The following is a 19575-nucleotide window of genomic DNA, read 5'->3' on the forward strand; positions in this document are numbered from 1 at the left end:
CACTAGCCATTCTTGAAGATTCTGGTATGCTTGCTTGCAAACCTTCAGCCATTCCAATGGAGGCGAATCTTAAACTTCATGCAGAATCAGGAACAAAGCTCCAAGACCCAAGCATATATAGAAGGCTAATTGGGAGACTCTTGTATTTAACAATATCTCGGCCCGATATTTGTTATGCTGTCCACAAGCTGAGTCAATTTGTGTCCAATCCTCACACTGACCACATGAATGCAGCAACATTGTTACTTCGATACCTCAAGCATACTGCTGGTCAAGGTATTTTATTTAAAGCTAATTCTGACACAAGGTTGCATGCTTATGTTGATGCAAATTGGGGTACATGTAGTGATAGTAGAAGATCCACAACAGGATTCTGCGTGTTCCTGGGAAATTCATTGGTCTCTTGGAAAGCAAAACGCCAGAAAACAGTTAGCAGGTCTTCAGTTGAAGCTGAGTACCGATCCCTTGCATCTGTGGCTAGTGAAATAATTTGGCTGAAAAATCTTCTAACAGACTTCCAAGTTACAACTACACATGCAGCAGTTTACTGTGACAATAAAGCTGCTATTCATATAGCCTCCAATCCAATATTCCATGAAAGGACAAAACATCTTGAAATAGATCTTCACTTTGTGAGGGAACAAGTCACAAGAGGAGTTCTAAAATTATTTCATGTTCGAAAGTTTCATCAGCTTGCAGATGTATTTACCAAAGCTTTGCCAAGAAATGCTTTCCTGAGCATATTGTCCAAGATGGGAATTGACAACATCTTCCTCCCATCTTGAGGGGGGGCTATTGGATTATGTTACAGGTTTACCGGCTATTATAGGTTATCAAATCTATTTATATATGGTTATGAATTATTTATAAATAGACTCCTTGTATTGTACTGGTTAGACAATAATTCAGATAAATTCATTTTGCTTCCCTTCACTGTGGCTGATCTTATTGCATCTTTCATTTTCTTTGTTCACAAGAAGTTCATACTTCTAATAGATTTGCTTAACTCTAAGTGAGTAAATCATTATAATTATTCTTCTTTTTCTTTATTTCTAGTAGCTAGAGTTTACCTCTTTTTAACATAATTTAATATAATTTTGTAATTCTTGCTTAGTTTGTTAGAATTTTGGAGCAAATTTCACTTGCTTAACTCATTTTTTTTAGGTCAAAGAAGGTTGAGGATTTCAAAACTACACGATTCAATAGAAGCAAAGGAGTTTCACACACAAAGTTTCCTTCACAAAGCCAATATGATCGCTAAGTGATAGAGAGTCCCAAGAGCCTTATAGAGCCTTTCACTCGCTCAGTTAGATCTAGTCACTGAGCGAGAGCACCCTTAGAAGCAAACGGAGCCACAATTCACTCAACTAGCCAACTTGGTTGTTAAGTAAAAATACACCCTTTGCACCACACGTTGTTGCTCAGCAAGCCCTCATGATTGTTGAGCGAAATTATCTTGACACCTAGACACTTAAGACAAAGAGAATGTTCTCTTTAGGGTAGACTTAGGGATTCGAGAGGCTATCATTTAATACATTATTTACAAGACTCCTAGAGGTTGGGAAGACCCTAGGATAATTCCATTTCACGACCCTTATCATTTTCTTAACTAATTAAACAAAGATTCACAAATTCCCTTGGATAGAGGTATCACATAGTAACACATCACCAAAAAGAATAAAAACAAATGTTCAATATAGCAATTACGAAACAAAATCTAACATGAAATTTTAAATATAAAAAAATCAACAAAATGAAAATCCTAATTAATCTCAATCGCATCCTATCAGAGCATAAATCACAGCACAAGATCTAGGTCTCGTCACCAACATCATTAACATCATGATGAGCCTCACCTACAACAATACACACACACACAAAATGAAGAGTAAAAAACATCTCACTCTGACTCACGACATAATTGGATAGCTAAATACACAATAAGGTATAATAAAAATAGAATATATATATATATATATATATATCAATGACAAGATATGATAGTGTAACATATACAGTTAAGGGTTACAATAAGGTTCATCATGCAGTTACACATCATCATACATAATGTGATGGACACAAACTTCAATGTCGTATGGATGTGTGCTAGTAAAAATCACATTGTAATGTATTGCCATAAGGCACATACAGAGTAGCCTAGGAGATCATGTCGGGTCACATCTACTCAATCTAATGATAAAAAAAAAATTAAAGCTAGCCAGAGTAAACCACTTGTTATGTTTATGCATGCTAGTCATTGTCATTTTCTTTACACCTCTATAGTTTTTTATATCGAACAAAATTTATGATATTTATAAATTTGGATAAAATTTGTAAAAAATTCTTCAAAGACAAAATTTAATAGAGTTATCGTAAATATGAAATGAAAGGGTTTGATGAAAAGCACAAGTAACACTAACATATTATGGTCATACGACATAAAGTTATATATATATATATATATATATATATATATATATATATATATATATATATATATATATATAAATTGGTAAAACAAGAAGGCACTACTACCAAAAAGGGTATTAATAACATGTTAAAGTTGTCTGTAGAAACTCACTTAGAAGATTATTACACAAGTCCGAACCATTTTAAAATTAATTGAAAAAAGATACAATCAATTGTGGTGTGTAAATGCTTTACATATAGAGATAATTAGAACTAATAATTAACTTTGACAAACTAATAACAATTAACCAAATATTTGTTTGGATAATTTTTTCTAGAAGTATTTCTAGATGATAAAAATAGAAAAAAAATATCAAAATAAACTTTTTCATAAACTAAAATTAGCTTACACATGAGTTAAAAATGATACTTTAGAGAACTTAATATGAGAAAGTTTCTACAAATTAATTTGTATAAATTAATTTAATTTTAAAAAAAATTATTTCATTTTTTCTTTCTATTTTATTTCCTATAAATGTTTATGAGAAAATTTCATCAAAGAGACTCTAATTATCCTAATAAAGTAACAACTCTTAACAACACTCGACTAGGTGATAAGTGGTATCACCAGAGTGACCTTGAATTACAAACAGTAGAGAAAGTAAAATACATGTATGAGATAAATAATTTTTTTTTTTTTTACATTTTAATATGAGGCAAAAACAAGAAAAAGAAATGTGGTGCAAATGAGTGAAGCCCGAATTAAACCACTACCACAGCTAGGCTTCTTGTTCCCCCGACTGGAACATGTGTAACCTCCTTCAAGTTGTCATGGATAAAGGCCCAAAGGAATTGCAATTCCGCAGCGATGTTTTGTGCACGTGTCTCATCAACACAAAGAACTATTATCCAACAGAAAGATTTGTGTGGATGATAGCTATAACCGGAAAAATAAAATGCAAAACCAAGTAATGATAAAGGAGAAGGCAAAGATGCAATGAGCGATTTTTCAAATTTTGGGAGAATAAAAAGTGTAATTAACAAAAAAACAAAAGTTGAAATCAAATTTTAGAGTACATGGTAACGATCGATGTGACGTTTTTATTAGGTACATTGCCACTAATTAACATTACCCACCAAACTTTGCGCCATTGTCTAGTATTCGTTAAGCTACACATCTATGTTTTTGGTAGGCAAGAGAGGAGCAGAAGAAGATGTGTTCTCATTCTCATTTACCATGTTTGTGTCTTGAGCCTGTGCCCACATCAAAGCATAAAATCCAATACCTATTGTAGCAGCTCCAATCATACTACATAAAAAGTTAAACACAAAGTTAAACTAATCCTGAATTTGAGCAATTAAATTAATTTTCACAAATATTAGGTGTATTTACCTTCTAAGATAAAGACCCTCTCCCAGAAATATTACCCCCATGCCAAGTGCAATGACCATCCGAAAGGATGGAAAAGCTCTAATATCATTCTTGGGGAAAGTTTTTAATGTTGAGAAGCACTCCACATAATGAGTAGTGAGTAAATCACACAAGTGAGTTTGACACCATAACATATCCTAAAACTTTAAGATATCAGATAGGTGAGTCTTTCTCACTTATATATTACTCAACATGCCCAACTTAACCGATGTGGGACTTCGCTTCACACTTGAATTCTAACGATTGATACCACAAATATTGCCTACAAATATTCCACCACAAAACTAAAACATAGCTACCAACTTGTAATTGGACTTGTCAACAAGTTTTCCTAATCCCTAATAAATTAAGTTTATACTTACCGAATAAAATACAACTATCAACTCCTTATCAGATCTGAATATCCAAGCTCTTGGATTTCCCTCAGCTAAGAGAGTTACTATGGGAGATAGGATTACCACCATGCTGCAACAAATGGTTGTTACCATTAACTCTTCAGGATAGTCCTTCACAACCCAAGTCTGCACAGAGGTGGAAAAGCAAATAAATGAACTTTACATGTCTGAGAAATGTTATTTTTGGGAAGAATAATCATTTAAAAAATATACTTTTAAAAATAAGTCTTTTCACAAATTAAAATTAATTTATGTATAAATTAATTTATAAAAAATACTTTCTCATATTAATTTTTTAAAAATTTTATTTTTAACTTATACATAAGTTAATTTTTAATTATAGAGATTGTTTTTTTCTAGAGATGTTTGTAGAGAAGTTGACTCGGATTAAACAATAAACTAAATTGCATTGACTGTGACATTGTGCTGTGTGCATGTTGAGAATGGTTTGTTTACCTGGACAATAAACAAAAGTGAAAGGCACAAGCTAGCAGTTGCAAGAAGAAAAGCACCAAGTATCCAATCTGATTCCACTCAGAGGTATGTTCTGTTGGGAAGAAACTTTAAAGGCTAGAAGGAAGTGTTTAAGATTGGGAGAGGTTGGAAGATTTTGAGAGAAAGAAAGGCTTGTTGTATTGAATGCTTCTAAACTTTTTGGCTTACATCCAAATGATACAACCATCCCCTATTTATACTAGTGGCACCTCCTTAACCAATGGTTAGGATCTTGCCACCACAACATTCATCTAAGGGCTATAATTCATTCTCTAGAACTTTCTAAAACATTCCTACAATTCTAAACTTTTCTAAACTTATCTAGAAACATCTTATGGATAAACATCTATAGATATTTTGTACATCATTCTAGAATCTTTTAGATAGGATTTTCTAGAATTCTATTTGGGCCTTTGCTAATATTGGGCTTTTATCTTTTAAGCCCAACATACAAAATCAATTTATATTCCAACACCCCCTCTTAAACTTGATTTTGTACTCCAAGCAAACTTCTGAACTTCATAAAGACTTCTTTCTTCAGCGGTTTGGTGAAGATATTTGCTACCTGATCATGCGTCTTCACATATTCCATTTGCACATCCTTGTTGCTGATGCATTCTCTAATGTAATGGTAACGGGTGTGGATGTGCTTACTTCGATCATGGAAGACTGGGTTTTTTGCTAATGCTATTGCCGACTTGTTGTCCACGTAAATCTTTGTTGGCTCCACTTGTGGCAAGCTTAACTCCTTCAATAGGTTGCGTAGCCAAATAGCATGGCAAACACATGAAGTTGCAGCTACATACTCTACTTCACACGTAGACAAAGTGACAATAGGCTGCTTCTTGGACATCCAAGTAAAGGCTGTGTCTCCCATGTAGAACACAAATCCACTTGTGCTCTTTCGGTCATCCATATCTCCACTCCAATCGCTATCACTATATCCAACAAGCTTGTAATTGTTAGAATTTGAGTAGTATAGGCCAAAGCTTGTCGTACCTTTGATATATCGAAGAATCCTCTTCGCAGTCTTGAGGGGAGTAGTTGTTGGAGCCTCCATGTACCAACTCACGACTCCAACGGCATAGAGAATGTCTGGTCTTGTACAAGTTAAATAGCACAAACTTCCAACAAGACTTTTATAGAGGGTTGGATCCACCTTTTCTCCCTCTTCATCCTTACTCAACTTGATGCCGCATTCCATAGGAGTGCCAACTGGATTAGCATCATCCAACTTGAACTTCTTGAGGAGGTCTTTAGTATAGCTTTCTTGAGTAATAAAAATTCCTTCATTTCTTTGCTTTATTTCAATTCCGAGATAATATGCCATAAGCCCCATGTCGGTCATTTCAAACTCCTTGGTCATATCCTTCTTGAATTCCTCAAACATGCTTGGATTGTTCCCTGTAAAGATCAAGTCATCGACATACAAGCATACAATCAAAATATCTTTACCTTGAGCTTTGATATAGAGTGCATGCTCATATGGACACTTGATGAAATTCGCTTCTTTGAAGTACTTGTCAATCCGAACATTCCAAGCTCTCGGAGCTTGTTTCAATCCATAAAGAGCTTTCTTTAATCTCAAGACTTTATCTTCTTCTCTTTTAACTTCATATCCTTGTGGTTGCTCAATGTAGACTTCTTCTTCAAGAACTCCATTTAAGAAGGCAGATTTGACATCCATTTGATGTATCTTCCAATTATTCTGAGCTGCTAATGATATAATAAGTCTAACAGTTTCTAGTCGAGCAACAGGAGCAAATACCTCGTCATAGTCGATGCCAGCCCTTTGACTGTAGCCCTTTGCTACCAATCTTGCTTTGTATCTCTGAACTTCTCCTTTGGAGTCCTTCTTTGCTTTGTAGACCCACTTGACACCAATTGCTGTGTGTTCTTTTGGAAGCGAGACTAGCTCCCAAGTATCATTCTTCTTAATTGCCTCGATCTCTTCATCCATTGCATTTCTCCAACTCTTCTTTCCAATTGCTTCTTGGAAGTTCATGGGCTCACAGTCTGCAAATAGACAGAATAAGGTAACATTGTCTAGATTTTCGGTTGCCTCATATATTTCTTGGAGACTTCGAAAACGTGGCATTCTTTCACTTGAGCTTTCATAATCTTGAAGGGTTGTATTTGGTGAAGTGGATGGAGTAGTAGGTGTCTCTTACGGTTGTTGTTGTTGTTCCACATCATCTTCTTCAACGCACGGGAAGAAGGTATGATCCTCACAATTTGTCGACCAATCCCATTCTCCTTCTTCATCAAACACTACATTCCGACTGATGATTGTTTTCCTTGAATCAGGATTGTAGAGTTTGTACCCTTTGGAGTTGGCGTCGTAACCAATGAAGATGTATTTTTCACTTTTGTCATCAAGTTTACTTCGTTTCTCATCTGGCACATGCACATGAGCTATGCTTCCAAAGACTCTAAGATGAGAAATACCTGGTTTTCTACCGCTCCATGCTTCTTGTGGTGTTTTTCCACTAACGCTTCTTGTTGGAGAGCGGTTGGTTAGATAGACTGCACATGCAACAGCTTCAGCCCAAAACTCCTTTGGAAGTTTTTTACTTTTATGCATGCTTCTTGCCATCTCCAAGATTGTTCTATTCTTCCTTTCAGCCACTCCGTTTTTTTGAGGCGATCTTGGCACTGTCAATTGTCGTCTAATTCCATTGTCTTCACAATACTTCTGAAACTCTTTTGATGTGAACTCTCCTCCACGATCGGATCTCAAAGCTTTGATCAGAAGGCCACTTTCCTTCTCAACATGAATTTTAAACTTCTTGAAGTTCTCGAATACTTCTGATTTTTCTTTTAAGAAATATACCCATGTTTTTCTTGAAAAATCATCAATGAAGAGAAGGAAATAATTACTCTTACCAAGTGATCTTGGCTTGATTGGTCCGCACACATCTGTGTATATGAGTTCTAATGGCTTTTGAGCTCTTGAGTCTGACTCCTTTGGAAAACTCAATCGAAATTGTTTTCCAAGTAGACATCCTTCACAGACTTGGTTGGGGTGAGTAATACAAGGCAGCCCTCTCACCATTGCCTTCTTAGAGAGCAACTCTAATCCTTTAAAATTAAGATGGCCAAATCGAAGATGCCAAAGCCACGATTGGTCTTTGTAGCACATCTTGAGACATTGTGGGCCATCACTTTGAATGTTGAGCACGAACATTCTATTTCTCGTCATTGGCACCTTTGTAATGAATCTACTTGTGTTATCTCTTATAAAAAGGTTATTATTCTTAAGTTGAATATCATAACCTTTCTCTAAGAGTTATCCTAAGCTCAAGATGTTGCTCTTCATGCTTGGCACATAATATACGTTGGAAATAAATTGATGTTCTCCATTCTTTAGTCGGATGAGGACATTACATTTTCCTTCCACCGCCACCTTTGATTCATCTCCAAAAGCCACGTTTCCCTTTACTGATTCGTCAAGCTCTACGAACATGCTTCTTTTCCCACACATATGGTTACTTGCTCCACTGTCAAGGTACCACTGATTATCCTCGCCTTTATCTTGGCCCTTGTAAGCCAATATCAAGGTACCATCTTCTTGACACCTTTCTTCAGCATAATTGGCTTTCTCTTCGACTTTATTTTTGTTAGGGGCCCTACATTCAGAAGCATAATGTCCAAACTTATTACAATTGTAACACTTGATTCGTGACTTGTCATACCTTGAATTCGGATTTCCTCTCCCACGACCTCTGTTAGAGCTTTCTCCTCTCTGGTTATTATTGTTAAGCCTTCGTCCTTGTCCATGTCCATATGCTCGCCCTCGTCCTTGTTCTTGACTATTCGCCTTGATTGGTTGTGTGCATTTTCTTCTTTTCTTGAATCAACATGTGCCTTGAAGACTTGCTCCACGATCTCTTCCTTCTTCTTTTTCTTTTCTTCATAAGCTTGCAACGAACCAAGAAGTTGCTCTATTGACATGGCTTCCAAGTCTTTTGTTTCTTCGGTAATGGTGACAATATGTTCGAACTTTGGATCCAATGATCTAAGAATTTTCTCCATAATTCTTACATCATCTAACTTCTCACCATTTCTTTTTAGGTTATTAGTAACTGTTAAAACTCTCGAAAAGTAATCGGAGACTAGTTCACCTTCCTTCATATGTAAAGCTTCAAACTCTCCTCTCAAAGTTTGAAGACATACCTTTTTTAGTTGATCTGCTCCCTTGTAAGAGATCTTGAGCTTCTCCCATGCTTCCTTGACTGTCTTGACTCCAGAAATCTTCTCAAAAAAGTATCTTCATCTAATCCTTGATAGATTAGACAAAGAGCTTTCTTGTCTCTCTTCCTTAAGTCTCTCAAGCTATCCTTTTGAGGTTGAGAAAGACTCTCTACATTCTCTGGTTCGGTGTGTCCCTTCTCGACCACCTCCCAGACATCATGTGCACCAAGGAGAGCTACCATCTTTAAGCTCTAACTGTCATAGTTGCTCTTGGTGAGCATCTGGACTTGAAAAGGAACTCCAGTATTTGTCATTTCTATGAAGATCTTATGGCTCTGATACCACTTTGTTGGGAAGAAACTTTAAAGGCTAGAAGGAAGTGTTTAAGATTGGGAGAGGTTGGAAGATTTTGAGAGAAAGAAAGGCTTGTTGTATTGAATGCTTCTAAACTTTTTGGCTTACATCCAAATGATACAACCATCCCCTATTTATACTAGTGGCACCTCCTTAACCAATGGTTAAGATCTTGCCACCACAACATTCATCTAAGGGCTATAATTCATTCTCTAGAACTTTTTAAAACATTCCTACAATTCTAAACTTTTCTAAACTTATCTAGAAACATCTTATGGATAAACATCTATAGATATTTTGTACATCATTCTAGAATCTTTTAGATAAGATTTTCTAGAATTCTATTTGGGCCTTTGCTAATATTGGACTTTTATCTTTTAAGCCCAACATACAAAATCAATTTATATTCCAACATGTTCCACTTCCACCCAATACTATATTTCTCAAGGAACCACTAATCAGTGCCATTCCTTTATATAAAGTGATGATCAATGCCCCTGCAATGGAGATCATTGTGCCAATTATTTTTGCCTGGCAGCTATGCTGTTTCAGATTCAGATTTTCCATCCTGAAAGTGCACATTATAACGTTCACTCCAATATTTATTCTCATATTATTATACAAGGATCCGAGAAGAGTAAGGTAATTAAGTGCAGAAATTGTCTTGTCATATGCATAGTTAAGGTTATGTGTTGGTTTGATAAAGTGTATTTCTAATTTAATGTTGTATATATTTTCACAAGTTATAAAAACATCATTGTATTTTATTTCTTTTAAAATTTGGGCAGAAAACAGTAAAATCAAGAGATAGAGATTTTGTTTTATCTGAATTCATGCATGATGGTTAAAGGGGGAAGAGGAGAAACCTGGAAATAATGGCAAATATGAAGAGTCAAGGAATCAGGAGAAACCTGGAGATTTTCCATATTATATATATATATATATATATATATATATATTTAATTTACTACGTATGTGGTAACCTTTTTCATACCTAAGGCAGCTGAGAAGAAACAATCTGCATAGAATTGAGGTTGGAATTGAGGGAGGAGCTCTCTTCCTGTGATTTTGAAGAGTCAAGGAATCAGAAGAAAAAGTCAAATAGCAATCTACAGCAGAGTTTGTGGAAGAAAGTTAACATTTTGAGTTGAGCAAGATAAAAGGGTAGAGACTAGAGACCTGTGGTAGAGGAAGGTGGATGGTAGAAGAAAGAAAAGAGCCAAGAAGTTTGAGTAAACAATGAAAACAAAGTTACTCATTCCATTGGTGTTTGCTGCTTTGAATATAGTGTTCAAACCCACTTCCAAGAACTGAATTGCAACCATTGCTGCTGTTACACTTACTTCTACTCCCATATCATTCCTTTTCCTCTGATGTCCTATTCTCTCTTCATGTTCATCCACCTGGTTTACTTATATTTCTAAGTAACTCAAAATCTGGATACATTCAATTTTGTCAACTCCAACCAATCAAATCAAAATTTAACAAATAGATAAATATTAATTATAATTAAAACTTAATTATATTTTGCGTCTGTAATCTTTTACTTTATAACAAATTTTGTCCTTAAATTATATAATATTGCGCATTGCACTCCTCCATTTGTATTTTAAGAAATAATTGATGGAGGGATAAATCACATTATTTCAAAATTTGCCAGTAAAATTTATGAAAAAATTATTTCAAAATGATGTGAAAGTTTGATTGAAGAAAATGCAATTAAGCTTAGAATTAAAAATAAAAACACATTTATAACTTAAATATATTTTAAGATAAATAATATCAATATTAATATTATACAATGTTAGCTAAAATATTATTTATCAAGTTAAGAGATTATATAATTATTTAAAATATATATTTTGATATAATATATAACATTAAACGGGACTACTTAGGGTATAATATGAATTCGTCCTCAAAATATATCCGTTTAACTTTTTAAACTCGACCCCAAAAAAAATATGTATTTGGATCAGGTCACATAATAGAATGTGACGAATCATGAATACCTCTATTTTTAATTTTTTTTGTGTGTTTTTCAGTGTTAATTAAGAAAAATGCTTCTACTCAACTAGTTTTTGCATCAATCATCGTAATACTCTCTTTTCATAATGATTTTTGTATCAAACTATATATAATGATTTTAATCTTTGAAATTAGTATATTGTTTTATATTTTTTTTTCAAATTAAGAAAATATTAAATAAATCTAAGCATAAAAAATACACTTAAATATTTTTAATTTTAATAACGTATAGATTCATCTAAGCATAATTATTTCTTATTTTATTATTATATTTTAACGTATTTAATAAGTATCAAAAGACAAAATTGAATTATAAATTTATAAATATTATTAAAAGAGTAACGGAAAAAACAAAATAAGTATTATAAAATGATAGTTCCTGAAATAATAAGGACTGAAAAATAGTAAAATTTCATTTTATTATGATGGTTCCTGAAATAAGAAAAACTGAAAAATAGTAAAATTTCATTTTGTTATCATATGCTTTGTTTGTCTCCATTGCATCGTTGTTCAGCAGTCAACACCCATTGCCATCACTGATCCCACCAACAAACACCACAGATACATTAAATACGAAATACACATCGCCATCAAACTAATGTTTAATTTAAATAAGAAGAAAAAAATGAGCAGAAAGAAAGAAATTTATAGTATTAAATGGTATTTAAATCTTCATACATAATATATTTAAAATAAGGTGAAATTTGTCTTTTTCTTTCTTTTCTAAGTATCTTGTCAGAGCATTTGCGGTAGAAATTACTCGTAAGTAATTTTTAGTGTCACATTATCTCACATCAGTTCTAGTCCACTTTATATGTTGTTTAAATTTTAGTAGAGTTGCTTCTACAAGCAACTCTGCTAAAATTTAAACAACTCATAAAGTAAACCAGAGCTGATGTGACACAAAAAATTACTTATAAACAATCCCAATTAAAGATGCTCTTATAAGCAATCCCACTAAAAATGGTTTCATTGAAATTTTCATTGAAATTTATTACTCCATTGGGTGAGGGAAGAAAGTCTTTGACATGATATGTATATTATTAAGGTCTGTCTGATTTAGATGACCTTGAGATGTCTTCCACCTTAGCCACGGTACACATGTGCATCTTAAATACATGGTCACGAGTTAAGGAACAATTGATAAAAGATAAGAAAATGCAGGGTAATGAGAAAAACACAAGGAAATGATGACAACTATGAAGGTCACAACAAAGAGTGAAATCCATTATAGCTGAAGTCAGAATGGGAGAGCCATATTCACTAACAGTATACATCAATTTCTGTTCAAAATAACCAGCACATGACACTCAAAACATCAAAAGACTAGAAAATAAAAATGATTGTTTTAATTATTTAATTAGTAAAAGAGAAAGTTAAAAATAAAAAATAAAAATCTCTCTTATTTAGTTCGATAGAAAATAAAAGAAAGAAAGAAAAAAGTATTTATAAAAAGGCATAAATACCCTTAAACGAAATTATTTACAAACAAAATTGAAATAATGATTTTAAAAAACATTATTTCCAAAATAGCATAAAAATCAAAATTAGTAGCAAAAATAATTTTTGTCATAACCAAATTCTTGAAATTACATAGAAAAACAAATAAAGTCACTATTATTTGTGTTTTGTACCGACATTGTTTCTATAAATATATGGAAAGTTGATAAGTAACCTTCTTGATTAAATAAAAGGACATCATTTGGTGAAATACATTTAATACTTGCATTAAATAAGTCGAACAGTCACCTATATCACAAGCGAAAACAAACGAAGAAAATTTGTGAGTTGGACTCAGAGAGTCGCAATAGTCATTTTTTCCAAGTTACTATACAAGAAGTTTTAAAACATAAGAAAGATAGTCATTAATTAATTTGTACAGAAACTCTCTCTATAAATCCATTCTTTCTTATAAATATCCATTACTCTGTAATTATTTGTATAAGATCTTAGTGAGACAAACACAATTTATCTATAACTTTCATAATCATTGGTATAAGGTTGAGTCTAAAAAGACTTGTTTAAAAAAGAATATTTATTCTTTAGCATAGAGAAACTTGATTATAAAAGAATACTTAGTTGTTAAGCCTAGAAAGACTTGTCGTTAAAAAAATACTTAGATAGTTACTTAAAGAAACAAGACAAAGAATACTTAAGAATGAATTAGAAGTGACTTGTTGAAAGAATATTTGTATCTTTGTTTAAATATAGTGAAACTTAATCTAGTTGGATTGAGAACTAAACTTAATCTTAATTGTTGAGACAAATCAATATAAAAAATACATAGATATTCAAAACTAATGGTAATACATTAATTAAAACTATTTAATATAAAGACTATTTAGTAATTATAAGTGACAAAACCTACTACTATCAGTCAAAAACCATCTTCATCGATGTACCATCAACATAAGTTCTTCACTATCAAAGCGTTCCACCTCTTGGGCAATGTCAAAACTAAGGCGGGGAACATGTCATGGGTTGTGGCCCAACTAATGTATCCCAATTTTAAGGTTCATGATATATATACCTCCTTTTTTTTATAAGTACACCTTCTTTTTAAAAAATAATTTATAAAATATTATTTTTTTAAAAAAAATTAATTTTACATTTTCAACTTTTAATTTGCTACTTTCTTCTTTTTATTCACACACTTTTTTTTCTCTCTCAATTTTCACATGTTACTAAAATAGGTGGGGTGAAAGAAAAATAAGGGGGTGCATGTAAAAATTGAAAAAAGGAGGAAAGATGTGTGAAAAAAAGTACTAAATTAAATGTTGTGGATGTAAAATTAAAAAATTTAAAACAAAAAATTGAGAATATTTTAAAATTTTAATTATTTTTTTAAAAGGAGGTATACTTATAAAAAAAAAGAGGTGTATATATCAAGAACCCAAATTTAATGGGTTACTTACCTAAATCCAACAATTGTAAAAGAACAAAGTAACCCATTAATTCAATGGACTAGGCTAGATTGATACACATGTCAATCCATTTTTCAACCAATGAAATCAAGAGTTTTCTGTTTTAGATTATTAATTGCACTTTAATGTTTAGAGTGATCATTGAACAAAAAAAAATGTCATTTATTTGTTTTTTTCATTTTCTATTTTTACTTTTTAATTGAAAAAAATGTCACTTTATTTTTAATTTGTTTCATTTTTTTTCAAAGATTTATATAAAGCCTTTGTTATATATACCTCCATTAATTAATAATATATCTTTCATACTTTTTTCTTTTATTTATTCCTTAAAAATCTTTTCTCAAAAGTATTTTCAGAAGAAAAAAAATATAGTTAAAAAAAAAAATACTTTTTGAAAGACAAAAAATATACTTGTGAAAAAGTATATATATCTATACATATATTTTTTCAAAAAATATTTTCTGAAAGTACGATTTACACCCCCAAATTTCAAGAGTAAAATTACTATTGGAAAGTATTTTCTAGAAAAAAAAATACTTATAAAAAAGATATATTTCGCTCCTTGAAAGTACTTTTCGAAAGAGAAATATTTTTGTTGTTCCATAAGTATATTTTAAGAATTAAAAATCACAATTTCAAAACAATAATAATAAAAAATGTATTAATTGTAATTGATAATTCATCATAAAATCAATATGTAACTCCTTTAGAAATGACATCTTTATAAAAGTTATGACCTTGTATCCAATATATGCAATATTAAGGATAGAGTGAAAACTTGGAGTTTAAAATTGTTAAAATTTAAGAGTGCAAAAAAAAAATAAAAATAAAGTTTAAGATATAATAAAGACAAGTTACTGGATGTCTTGATTGTTGGAGAGAAAAAAAATAAATAAGAAATAAACCATAAAAAAGAGGAAAGGGGCATATGAAGAATGATTAGAAAGGGATAGAGTAATGGAAGAAGAGGGAGTGAATGAAGAAAATAGTTTTGAGAAATAAAATTTATTTTAAAAAGAAAATAAATTAAGTGTATTTAAAAAATTACAAAAAAAAAATTGAGAAGAGGACATATCCAATTTGATGATCCAATGAATCTAATTAATGCAATCCAAACTGAATTCAATTAATGGATTAATTTGGAATTGAAAATTAGAAATCTAATTAATTTTGATTCAAATCTTGAATATTGATTTTCATGAATGGAACCAAATTAGATTAATTTGGAATTGAAAATTGGAAATCCAATTAGTTTTGCTTGAAAGCTTGAATATTGATTTTCATGAATTGGATCAAATTGACCCATCTTGTAACAGCCCGATTTTCACATATTGTTTGAGGGCCCAAAAGCTCAATAGGGGTAATTTAGTAGCCTAGAACTGGCCGTTCCCAAATTGGAACGGGCCGTTCCAAACTACTAAAAAGAGGGTAATTTAGTAGCCCAGAACGGACCGTTCCAAACTACTAAAACGAAAGTAATTTTGTAGTTCAGAACGGGCCGTTCCCAAACTGGAACGGGCCGTTCCAAAATACAAAAATTGTCTATAATTTTTAGATGGGAACGGGGCGTTCCCAAATTGGAACGGGGCGTTCCAAATCACCAAAAATGCCTATAACCCTAATTGAGAACGGGTCATTCCAGATATGGCCGTTGTGGGTTAAGTGCAACCCTAGAGTGGACCGTTCTGGTTTGAGAACAGACCGTTCTGGATGTGAATTTTACACATGCCGTTAGAGTCCAGAGCGGGCCGTTTCGAATTTGGAACGGGCCGTTCCGGCGAAGCCTGATGCCTATAAATTGAGCTCTCTGCCACTCCCAAAAAGCACACCTCTCATTTTCTGATTTCTTTTCTTCTGCTCTCTCTTCTTTCCCTCTACTTTTTTGCTTCAGACCGAGGGGAACCCAGCGAGGGAGACCAACCAGATCTTGTGTAGGTTCAACTTCTACATATCAAGGTACGGGGGAAAAGAGAATTATTTATGTGTAGAGTTACATGAGGAAATTGGGTAGAGGAGGGATCCCGTAGGATTAGGGGTAATTTTATAATTATTTCTGTTTGAGAAATTGATGATCCCATTAGACTGTATATGTATTGAGGATTACAAATGTATTTAATTTGTAAGAATGATGATCTGGGAGAGAGAACAAAATTGTAGAAAAGTGCTTGTAAGTTAGGTTTTAGAATAATTGGGGGTTTTATCGTTTATGTTAAGATTGTATTAAATTGGTAATTCCATTGATTATTATATTAGTTATGAATGTTATTATTATATTACTTGTTAAGAATTGATGATCTAGATGTGAATTGCTTGAGGGGTGTGTAAACCCTTATGTTGTTGAACTTGTCTGTTGTGTATGTGATATAGAATTGTGTATATGATATGAATTTGAGTTATGAAATGAGATGTGTGGAATGTGAATGAGATGTGGTTGTGGATCCTCATACTGATGACCAGGGATGAGCACGGCCCTAGACTGTTAAAAGGGTAGCGTGACCTTGACACAATGTTATGTCAAGGGTGAGCACGGCCCTAGGCTACTAAAAGGGTAGCGTGACCTTGACACAGTGTGATGTTAGGGGTGAGCACGACCCTAGGCTGAAGGGTAGCGTGACCTTGACATAGTAAGATTTGTGATGATTGTGATTGTGATGTGATTGTGGTTCCTCACACATATGACCAGGGATGAGACGAACGTTGAGTAAGTGATGCTACAAGGACGAGCGTACCCCTGGCATGGTGTGGGATGAGTGAGGCAATTAATACGTATCACTTATGTCTAGAGTGACATGACCTTGAGGTGGCGTGACCATTGACATAGTGTTAATAGCAAGATTTGTGATAGACTGGTGTGATTGTGAAATCGTGATGTGAATATGATGCATGATTGATAGAATTAGAATGTATGGATATGCTTGTAAAGACTTCAATAATTGATGAGATTTTGTTGTGTTTTTTCCTTGTGTGCTTTTTACATATAGATGTTATCTTTTCTCACCGTGCAATTGTGGATGTTTTAGGTGAGGAAGATCCGGTTATGAGTGACATCTAGAATGTCAACGGTTGAATTGTGGGTATGCTCTGATATTGTGACATCGGGGTAGAGGATTTTCTAGGACATGGATTTTTATATGGGTTTGGAGTTGTACTTATTACTTTAAAAATAATTTGTAAACTCTTACATTTTATTTTCCAATGTTCCCCCTTTTTCAATCATTTTGGATATTGAAGAACATTTGTGAATGTTTTTATGTGAACCCTTTTACCATTGTTGAAAAATTTATTTCCTTAATTTAATTACATTATTACGCTTTATGTGTTGGGATAGTAAGGGTGTCACACATATGATTTATTTTATTATTATTATTATTATTATTGTTATTATTATTATTATTATTTTGGATTGTCAAATTTGGACTACTAGTAAAAGATAAAGAATGGACAAGTGACCTAATCATTCCATTTTTTCTTTTGAAACTGATTCATTTATTTAGTATCAAATGATAAAAATAAAATTCAAGTTTTTTGTTTGTTTTATTGTGAGTATCTATTATTCATGAAAATTAAGTACCAATTACATATTGGATTTTTTTATGGTGTTGATTGTAACACTTGAAATATTTTATTGAGTTTGTAATGTTGGAGATAGATGATGGATATGTAAATTGTGGTATGAGATAGATTTAAATTGGCTTAAATATGTTTTTAATATTTATTATTTAAAAAATATTTTAATTTTTATACTCAAATTTTTTTGAAAAATTTGTCAAATATTATTGCATAAAATTTGGTTGTTGGTAATCTTATTAGTAAAAATATTACATTAAATCCAATTAATGAGCATAAATATCTTATCTGTCTCTTTTTAATATATTATTGGTGACTTGAGGAACAAAAATAAAATTTTTAAAAAATACAAAGATTAAAAATAATAATTTTAAATTTAAGAAATTTAAAATAAATTCACCCTAACTTTGAGAAACTAAAATTAGATTTAAGTTATTTAAGTTTTAACATAATAATGTTTGTTACTTTTTAAATTTTATATTTATAATGTTTATAAATTAATGACATGAAAATATATTTTATAAATTATTTATTATATTTTTAATTTTTTTTATTTTACAAGTAAATACAATGAATCAGTGCAAACTAAATATGATTAGATTGGATTGAATAAAATCTAAAAAAAAAATAAAAAAATCAAACCAATTAAAATTAATTGGATCGGATCAACATACACTTCAAATCTAATTTGATCTGATTGTGCCCACTCCGAAATATATCTATTAAAAATGAGAGAGATATATAACATTTGCTTTTATATAATAAACACTGACAATACTGAATTTTTTTTTAATAATCTTTCTTACCAATAATAAAAGAAATTGAAAACCCAACCCCTCTGTTTGAAGTGTGTACCATTTTATGTCGGCCCAGCCCATATGTTTCCTTGAATTTGTTGCATGACTATATGGGCCATCAGATATAGATGTAGGTTCATGATATATACACCTCCTTTTTTTCTATAAGCACACCTCCTTTTAAAAAAAAATTAAAATTTTAAAATATTTTAAATTTTTTATTTTAAATTTTTTAATTTTACATTCACAACATTTAATTTAGTACTTTTTTTTTCACACATCTTTCTTCTTTTTTTCAATTTTTACATGTACTCCCTTATTTTTTCTTCATCCTACCTATTTTGATAACATGTGAAAATTGAAAGATAAAAAAAAACGTGTGAATAAGAAGAAGAAAGTAACAAATTGAAAGTTGAAAGTGTAAAATTAAATTTTTAAAAAAAAATTATAATATTTTATAATACTTTTTTTTTTTAAAAGGAGGTGTACTTATAAAAAAAAGGAGGTGTATATATCATGAGCCATAGATGTATTTAGTTTCTATTCTTTGGGCCATCAGTTAGCTCTCCTCTAAACTAGAAACATATTACGTTAGAGGAAGAACATTATCGTTCAATATATTGCGGTGAATAATAATTATATTTAGTTAGATTATAATTATCTATTCTCAAACAAAAAAATAAGGACTAACCTTAAAAATTTATGTAAGAGTTTTATAAAATATATATTTACATGAAATGTTATGTTAAATGACACATGGAGTTAACTTTTAAAGTTAAAATTAATTGATAGAATTTTTTGGACTTCAAAATTTTTTCCTTTAATTATTAATTTTTTTTAAAAAATAAAACTTTAAGAATTAATTGTGTTTCTAAAATTTTTCAAAAGGATTTAAATTGTGTTTCTAACAATTTTCGCAAATCTTTTTTAAAGATGCACTTAGACAAACAAAAAAATGCTTTATCTTAGCTAGAAAATAG

At 31.6% G+C, this 19575-nt stretch overlaps 3 protein-coding genes across 3 annotated transcripts; all 3 read right to left on the reverse strand.

Moving 5' to 3' along the window:
• Positions 1–3579: 3579 nt before the first annotated feature.
• On the reverse strand, positions 3580–4918 carry LOC145949239 (WAT1-related protein At5g40230-like). The gene is made up of 5 exons (XM_083067471.1): positions 4900–4918; positions 4693–4760; positions 4204–4362; positions 3803–3891; positions 3580–3718 (listed from the first exon to the last, which is right to left on the reverse strand). Exons 1-5 carry the CDS (start codon positions 4916–4918, stop codon positions 3580–3582), a joined length of 474 nt encoding a protein of 157 aa, XP_082923597.1.
• A 3102-nt stretch (positions 4919–8020) lies between these two features.
• LOC145953503 (uncharacterized) lies at positions 8021–9167 on the reverse strand. The gene is made up of 3 exons (XM_083067472.1): positions 9099–9167; positions 8427–8985; positions 8021–8340 (listed from the first exon to the last, which is right to left on the reverse strand). The coding sequence occupies exons 1-3, from the start codon at positions 9165–9167 to the stop codon at positions 8021–8023; spliced, it is 948 nt and encodes a 315-aa protein (XP_082923598.1).
• Positions 9168–9675: 508 nt separating this feature from the next.
• Positions 9676–10838, reverse strand: LOC145949222 (WAT1-related protein At5g40210-like). The gene is made up of 3 exons (XM_083066122.1): positions 10459–10838; positions 10274–10339; positions 9676–9847 (listed from the first exon to the last, which is right to left on the reverse strand). Exons 1-3 carry the CDS (start codon positions 10632–10634, stop codon positions 9676–9678), a joined length of 414 nt encoding a protein of 137 aa, XP_082922248.1. The 5' UTR covers positions 10635–10838.
• Positions 10839–19575: the final 8737 nt, after the last annotated feature.

This window comes from Cajanus cajan, chromosome 11 (assembly GCF_000230855.2).
Source record: "Cajanus cajan strain Asha chromosome 11, NIPB_CcT2T_4, whole genome shotgun sequence".
NCBI classification, from domain to species: Eukaryota; Viridiplantae; Streptophyta; class Magnoliopsida; order Fabales; family Fabaceae; genus Cajanus; species Cajanus cajan.